Here is an 8,113-nt window from a genome sequence, read left to right on the forward strand (position 1 = left end):
GTTCTGGGACTGTAAGTGGTTGTGGCCGTGGCAAGCCACATCATCGTTCTCCCACAGCGCAGCTGGTGGTTCCAACCTTGTGGATTGCAGCCCGACTTGTAATCACTGTGCCACCAGGGCTCGATTAAGCACATCCTTAAAGAACTGAAGACTGGACTTAATCTGGCCAGTGCAGTGTGTTTTACATTATGAACAGAAGAAAAATGTGTTACTTTTAAAGATTTTTTTTTTAATTAGAAAACACAAAGAAGTCAGAGGAGTCAAATTGGGACTATAAAGTGGATGTCTAATGATTCCTCATGAAATATTTTTGCAAAAGTACCCTTGCTTGATGAAAGGAATGAACCGGAGTTTTGTCGCAGTGGAAGAGGACTCTGAGCGATAAAGCTCGTTGGCCTTGCTAAATTAACAAGATAAAAATGACAATTCACGAAATATGAAACAGTTTGATACAACAATATAATACCTTCCAAATAAATAACACATAAATCCATGTGTTAGGGCTATTTAACTAAACTAGTTATACTAGACATTAGCACAGTGCTTTACTTAAAAATGTCTTTGATGACATTGGTAATTTTCCTAAGAAGAAAACTTCAGAAAAATAATCAAAACAAAAAGTATAGCTTTTTTTAATAAACTATAATAACGATATTATCAATAGAATTATCTTAAGCCCCGTGAGGATGATTGATGAGGACCCACAACAGAATGATAAAGATGTCTCTAAAAGTGAACCAAGACCATATAGAAACTATAGTTACATGAATGGAGTTTGAGCTCCCACTTAATTATAGCCCTAATATAAGAACAATTAGTTCTTATGACCTGGCCCTGCCGGGTACTCAATACCCTGAGATCATTGAAGATCTGGGTACCAAAGCAAAGTATCGTGACAAAATCAGATGGTGCTTAGCTATCAGGAGAAATAGCACTTGTGGTCTTAAAGGCTTCTTTCAAAATAAACAATCATCTGATTGGGGAGTCAGCTAACATCACACAGAAGAAGCACACCAGCAGGTATGAGCCAAGGATTAGAATCAATAAAATTCGACCCCCGAAGAGGGACCAATACCAGTGCCTAAATTTTAAATACTTAGTTGCAGAATGCTGTGGATAATAGTGCAAGCCCCAAATCCATTTGCCAGGTCCTTATGTGGACTGAGTCCCCAGTGACTCCTCACTGCCACAGGCTAGGATGTAAACAGCCTGAGAGCAGAGGTTTGTAGAGCCTTAGAAAGAGGTTCTCAGCAACTGTAATTAGACTGGAATGTAGTTAGCCTTGCCATTAGATCTCCCTCTGGACCCACTATCAATTTATTCTAAATTTTTGATATCATTTGCTTTCTCTTAGATTGATGCCTTTCACTGTTTTATATTGATGCCTTTCATTGTTGCTGGCCCTTCTTTTTTCCTTTCTGTTATTTCTCCTTGTTCCATGTGTTTTTCTGTGTAGGGAAGCCAGGATTTATGAAAACAATAACTGAAATAATAATTGCCTGCGGCACAAAAGGGGAGGGTGGAGAATGGGAAGTCAAACCAATGGGTTCAAGGAAGAAGAAAATGTTCCAGAGTTGATTGTTGTGATGATTGCACAACCCCTCTTAATATGATTGAATTTAAAATTGTATGCTGTGTTACTTATAGCTCAATAAAACTAATTAAAAATTAAATTAAGTTTGATAAAAAATAGTGGTTTTTATTGACATGCTATCATAAGAATAACATTTATAGTTTTCAGAATAGATATAAAATCTTTGTTTCACTAGATTGTCTACCTACTAAAAATATATACTATTATTGTTTGATAAAATTAATTAGAATTTATTTAATATGTGCTAGCGATTGTTTTGGGATTTGAGTTTAAGCAAGTCGGTAAAATGGCAGAAGCTTTGAATTTAAAGTTTTTAAGTGGGAATAGAAGAAAGGAAACTAAGAATTTCATATTTCAATAATTTTAAAAAGCAGAATACATTTAGATTTTCAAAAGATATATTTGTCTGAACAGAAGAAAGTGATGCCAGAATAGAAATTCGCAAACATTATATCAGATTGAGGATAACTGAAAAATGTGCTTATGAGAAAAATTAAAATCACAAAGCAGAAAAAAGTCAAATAAAAGTAAACAAAGGTATAGGACTTAACTGTGCTAAATGAAAAATATATTGCCATTCGATTCCTTGAGTGGAAGAAAATAATTAAATGGGAGAAAGAAAGTCCTTGTTGAAAGGAGCACCAGAATTTTGTTAATAAAAGTGACTTTCATACCTCCCAGAGACCTTAATATTTACAATAAAATATTTTAAAATATCCTCTCATTTACTGGCATATTTTTGAACAACGGAAGCAGAATTATATAGTAAACTGAAACCATTAAGGGTTCGCTACACAGAAGGCAGGATTAATTCAGCCATATGCATTTAGATCAATGTGCTTTCCATTAATCTGTTATATTATTTTGTACATGTATGCTTTTGGAATAATCCAGCCCTACTAACTATGAAAAAACTTTAACTTAATAATGAAAGAAAACTCCTGTTCGTAGATAAATATCAGAAACTGCTCAAATTCAAATGAAAACAAAACTCACTTTTATAAAACTATGCATTCAAAAATTGATCTTAGCAGCAAGAATTGATTCAGCATGTCCGCAAACCCTTTAAAGCAATAAAATTCAAGATATGATTAATTTTTCAATGTTTCACTTACCGACACAGTTAAATTCTCCCAAATTATGTCAGAGGCAGATATATTGGAGTCTCTCCATTCTTTCAAGGTGTCGTTACTGGGATTATGGGGTTCCACACAGTTACACCTGAAAAGGCAAAGTAGTTTCTTTGTGAATTAGGTAGTGTCATTTTACTATTTCCCAAACAAATGAGTAATGGGACCTTCTCTCCCCATCAGAGCTTTTCTTCTCCTGAGCAACAAGCAGTTGAGCCATTCTAAACTGCTTGAGAACAGGCTGTTTCCAGAAATCATTAGTGAGGTACCACACTACTTTGTTTACTAGAAGGAAACTTTAGGTTCCAGTCAGAGAAATTATTGGAAAGGGTAGGTTAGCACACAGGCCATTGGGGAGCATTCAAATCTGAATGCTTTCTGGACCTTACAACTATCACTATCCACTTAAAGTATAAAGTGATCGATTATAAATACCCAGATACATTATTATTATTTTTATTTATGTGTTTTAATTCATATTGTATAGCCATATGTTATTTGATTTGAACGAATTGATTCTTAATCTAAAGAGGATTTATAACCTTGTTATACAATTCAAAATGAAGTAAGAGTTCTTGGAATCTCAGGATATATACTATTCTTGGAGCTGAGTGATCATCCTTCCCTAAAACTTTAAAATTCTGATTGCTGGGTTGGGGCAGAAGCAGAAAGAAGAAGCAAGTGTTGTGGTGATTATGTAACATGTACTAGTCTCAGGCCTTACATCATTATAACTTTACAATGCAGATAGGAGAACATGATATAAAGAAAGATAACCAATAAATTCATGGCCTTGGAAGTTAGCTTCAATTTATGAATGATTTGTTTTCCAAAAGTTCATTCACAGACATGCTATTTGCCATTCAAGAAGTATTTTCCTACAAAAGCAGTTTTTAAAATTTAATAGTTGGACACCCATGTAATCCATAGACACTACATCACTTGAAATGGTTAGACTCCTACTTAAATAATATTAATGTAAAGGAGAGCCAAACTGCCATTTCCAACATTGTTTCTATGGAAAATGTACATTCATTACCTTGTACTTGATAAGTAACCTCTTTCTACTGTTTTCTACATCAGGAATCTAGTCCATTTCTCTTTCACATCCCTCATTGATTTCGCAGAGTTAAACATATCTCTATCATTAAGAAGCATCTTTATTAGATGGGGGAGCAAGGGCCGCTGCAGGTACTGCTATCACTAAGGAAGCAAGGGAGAGTCATCTCATTCAGAGCCGGGTCTCCAGGAGGCTGATGGTTGCTGTTGGCTGCTACGCAGCCAGTTCCGACTCAGAGTGGTCCCGTATAAACCAATTGTTGTCCCTCTGTACGTCATCACAATTGTTGTTACGTGAGTCCATTGTTGGAGTCTCTGTCAATCCGTCTCATTGAGGGTCTTCCTCTTTTTCACATAGTCTCTATTTAACTGAGCATGATGTCCATTTCCAGAAGATGGTACCACCTGTCAGCATGTCCCAAGTACGTGAGACGAAGTTTCACCATGTTTGCTTCTAAGAAAATTCTAGCTGTGCCCCTGCAAATGAGGTCTGTGTCCTCTTCTGTCATCACGGTACTGTCAATCTTCTTCATCCACACTGTCATTCAAAAGCATCCAATCTTGTCCAGCCTCGCTTATTTCTTGTCCAACTTTCACATACGTCTGAGATGATTAAAAATATCCTCTCGCAGGCCGGGGGAACCGTAGTCCTCAATGTGGTATCTTTGTTCTTTACACAAGATAGAGGCTTGGGGAGCAGATGTGCCCAATGCAATATGTCGTTTGATTTCTTTTTTTTTTAATCAATTTATTGGGGCTCATTCAATTCATCACAATACATAGATCAATTGTGTAAAGCACATCTATACATTTGTTGCCCTCATTATTCCCAAAATTCGCTTGCGCGTCGTTTGATTTCTTGACAACTGCTTCCGTGATTGTGGATCCATTGATTGTGGATTCAAATAAAATTAAGAACCTGAAAACCTCAATCAATCCTGACTCATAGTAATACTACAGGATAGAATAGGAGCTAATAAATAAGTGCTTCCCTTTTGAACCCCCATATAAACTCTCTTCAGCTGAATTTCATAAAATTTCTTAAAGAGCTTATCAAATCAAGTACCAGTTACATGTGATGATGGCAAACTAGATAACTTACAGTGAAGCCTCTAAGAGCTAGAACATGACTGCTTTGTTTTTACAGGTCTCTCAGGGATGGCCCAGAGACAAATCCTAACAGGAAGTGCCAGTCCATACTCAATGAAGATACCCAGGTCTAAGGACTGAGAGTTAATAGTAGAGCTCCTGGTAGCATGCGTATAGTGTGAAATAAGATGGCTACTTACTGAAAAGATAGAAGGTAAAGTATAGACATTACCCTAGATGCAGGCGTCCTCAAACTACGGCCCGTGGGCCACATGCAGCCCGCCAAGGACATTTATCCGGCCCGCCGGGTGTTTTTGCCCCATTTGTTTTTTTACTTCAAAATAAGATATGTGCAGTGTGCATAGGAATTTGTTCATGATTTTTTTTTAAACTATAGTCTGGCCCTCCAATGAGTCTGAGGGACAGTGAACTGGCCCCTGTTTAAAAAGTTTGAGGACCCTTGCTAGTCAACTGTATAAGGAGGCTTAGATATTGCACATACGGTATTCTCCGAAACAATATAAATTGTGTCTTGTCCTGAATATCTTGCTCCAATTTTAGAATTGTGCATGTTCTAATGGAAAGAGCAAGGATTATAGGTCTTAAAGTGAACCTGCAAATTTCTATCTGTAAACCAGTTCTCTAGCAAGCACTGGTACTTTCCCTTGATGGGGAAATTTCCCCACTTGATCTTATTAGTACTTTTCCTCAGGAAAATAAAGGAATCAACACTGTAGTAGCTTGATGGAAAAATACCTTCCTACTCAGAAAATGTGATAAAAGTAAATTAAAATGTAAAATAGATAAATATATTAATTTTCTTGCAGGAGTTACATAAAAAGAGAGTTAGCATTATAATAGTTGTATACACCAAATAATGTGTGCAAAGTACACACATATATATTTATGTGTGTGTATATATGTGCACACATATGTTTATCAATTTTATTTCCATCTTGTTTTTGTTGGTGGTGGTGTTTTATTTTCTTTTAATAGATGAACTTCCTTATTTGAGGCTCTCAGAAATCCCTTTGTGAGTGGACTTGGACTTAGAGGAGGAAGCTCTGGGAGGACAGACTCAGTCTCTAGGCAATCTGCGCTTGATGTTTTCCTTTGGCATCCTTCATTCGCTTGGCCCAAACTTGGTATCTTCGGCTGCCTCCTTTCTCTTGGAGCACTGTTTCCTCCCAGAAATGTGCTGCCATTTGTGCTGCCAGACATGAGGAGTCATGAAGCGCTGAATCTTGGGGGTTTTCGTCTTGGGCTTCTTGCCTTCGGTGTTCCAGTGCTTCCTCACACCTGTCAGACATTGTCCTCTTTAGGGAGATTGAAGAGCATGGATTCTGCTGGTTCTTTTGGGCCCTAGGCTGTGCGGCACAGTTATATATATCAGTCAGTCCTGGGATATGCCCATCCCCTCCCCAGCTTCCCTTTATTGACCATACCCATGTTGACAATGCTTGGATTGGCATTCACAAGGCAATTCCAGGCAGATCTGTGCTTCCTCTCTGCAGTTCCACTTGTTCTGTAACAGGAGTGCCCCTTACTCAGTGACAGGCAGGTACAGTCCTCGGTCAGGGCACCCTGCTACATGGGAAAACCTTGCTTGGACAACATAACCCTTCTTTTTCTTTTATCATTTTGTTGGGAGCGCTTACAAATATTATAACAATTCATAATTCAATTAGATCAAGCATAGCTGTACAATAGCTGCTACCATAACCCTTCTCAGTGTGGTGCCAGTAACTTCTGTAGCCATTCCTTTTCATAAAAGTCGCACAGTTTGCATTCAAAATCCACTTCAACGAGTTCCAGAAAGCTCGTGGCTGGGGAAGAGGTGTGCAGCTTTTTGGTGAAGCAGCCAATCATTTCTGTGAAGCCATGAAAAAGAACTCCATCTTATTCAAGAACATTGTTGAAATCAGGGTTGCATTGTGTCTATAAATCATCTTAGGGGAAAACCAAACTCGCTGCCATTGAGTCAGTTCTGACTCACAGCAAATCCATGTAGGATTCCCAAGACTGTAAATCTTTACAGAGGCAGGCAACCTCATCTTTCTCCAACTGAGCAGCTGGTGTGTCTAAACCTGTGCCCTTGTGGTTAGTAGTCCAATATCTAACACATAATGCCACTGGGCTCATTTGCTTTGTTATTGTTGACATTTTCACAATGTTCAGTCTTCCAATCCATGAGCATAGCATATTTTTCTATTCGTGTGAGTCTCTTTGGCTTCCTTGCAGTAGTGTTCTGTAGATTTCTTTGTATAAATCTTCTATGTCCTTAGTTAGATTTATCTAGAAGTATATTAATTTTTAGGGAGGTATTGCAAAATACATATGTTCCTGGTTTCCATCCTAGAGTTCTCTAAGAGTAGCAGAATCCTACTGAGTTTTGAAAAATTCAGTAACATGCAACTTTGCCAAATCCTTCTATTAGTTTCACTAACTTTCTTGTGGATTATCAGGAATTTTCTATTTTTAGGACCCACAAATTGGATAGTCTTACTTCTTTCTTACCTATTTGGAAGCCCTCTCTTTACCTCCCTGTCTTATTGTTCTAGCTAATGTTTCCAGTACAATATTGAATAAGAGTGGTGATAGAAGAAATCCTAGTCTGGTTCACATTCTCAAGGGGAATGATTTCTGTGTCTCTCTGTTGAGAATCAAGTCAACAAGTTAGTTTTGTATATAAGAGTAAGTCAATAAGTATTGTTATTAAGGTCCCAGTTCATTCATATGCAAGCTTATGTCAAACAAAATGTTTAAACACGTCTCAGTGATCAGTGGATGACTGCAGACAAATTCCTGCAGTAATACACCTGCCTTAGTCTCATTACAGTGCCTTCAAAAACTAAAAAGATCTAACCAAAATAGTGGTTCGCAAATAAATCTGCTGGACCAGTTAAATTCAAAGCAGAAAGGTCAGTTCAGCAGGCTACCATGACTTTTTGTTGTTGCTTTTGAAGGGGTAATATTGATAGATGTTTCTCAAATGACACAAGACTATCATAGGGACTCATCAGGAAGAAGTTTTAAGAAAACTGTATTAGTGAGGAAAAGGCAAGGAAAGTTGCACCAACGAAATTTTTCCCATCACAATGCACCTGCTCATTTTTCAAAGGGAGCAAGGCCTGCCTGTCCTGCAAGAATATCATTTGGAAGTCTAACCCCATTCACTCTAGACCCTTCAGACATTTTTGTTCCCCCAAACTCCAAGAACATGTAAACAGAGCATGATCAG

General features: G+C 37.6%; 1 protein-coding gene across 5 annotated transcripts in view; it reads right to left on the minus strand.

Moving 5' to 3' along the window:
* The window catches only part of LOC101650336 (sodium-driven chloride bicarbonate exchanger), a 114,925-nt gene that overhangs the window by 43,969 nt on the left and 62,843 nt on the right, over positions 1–8,113 (minus strand). For all 5 annotated transcript variants that reach the window (XM_045298832.1, XM_045298841.1, XM_004703919.2 and 2 more), the window contains one exon: positions 2,710–2,815. In XM_045298832.1, the coding sequence (XP_045154767.1) occupies positions 2,710–2,815 (106 nt within the window). The remainder of the gene's footprint in view (positions 1–2,709; positions 2,816–8,113) is intronic.

This window comes from Echinops telfairi, unplaced genomic scaffold, assembly GCF_000313985.2.
Source record: "Echinops telfairi isolate 266 unplaced genomic scaffold, ASM31398v2 ScPeMD7_4;HRSCAF=17, whole genome shotgun sequence".
Lineage (NCBI taxonomy): Eukaryota > Metazoa > Chordata > Mammalia > Afrosoricida > Tenrecidae > Echinops > Echinops telfairi.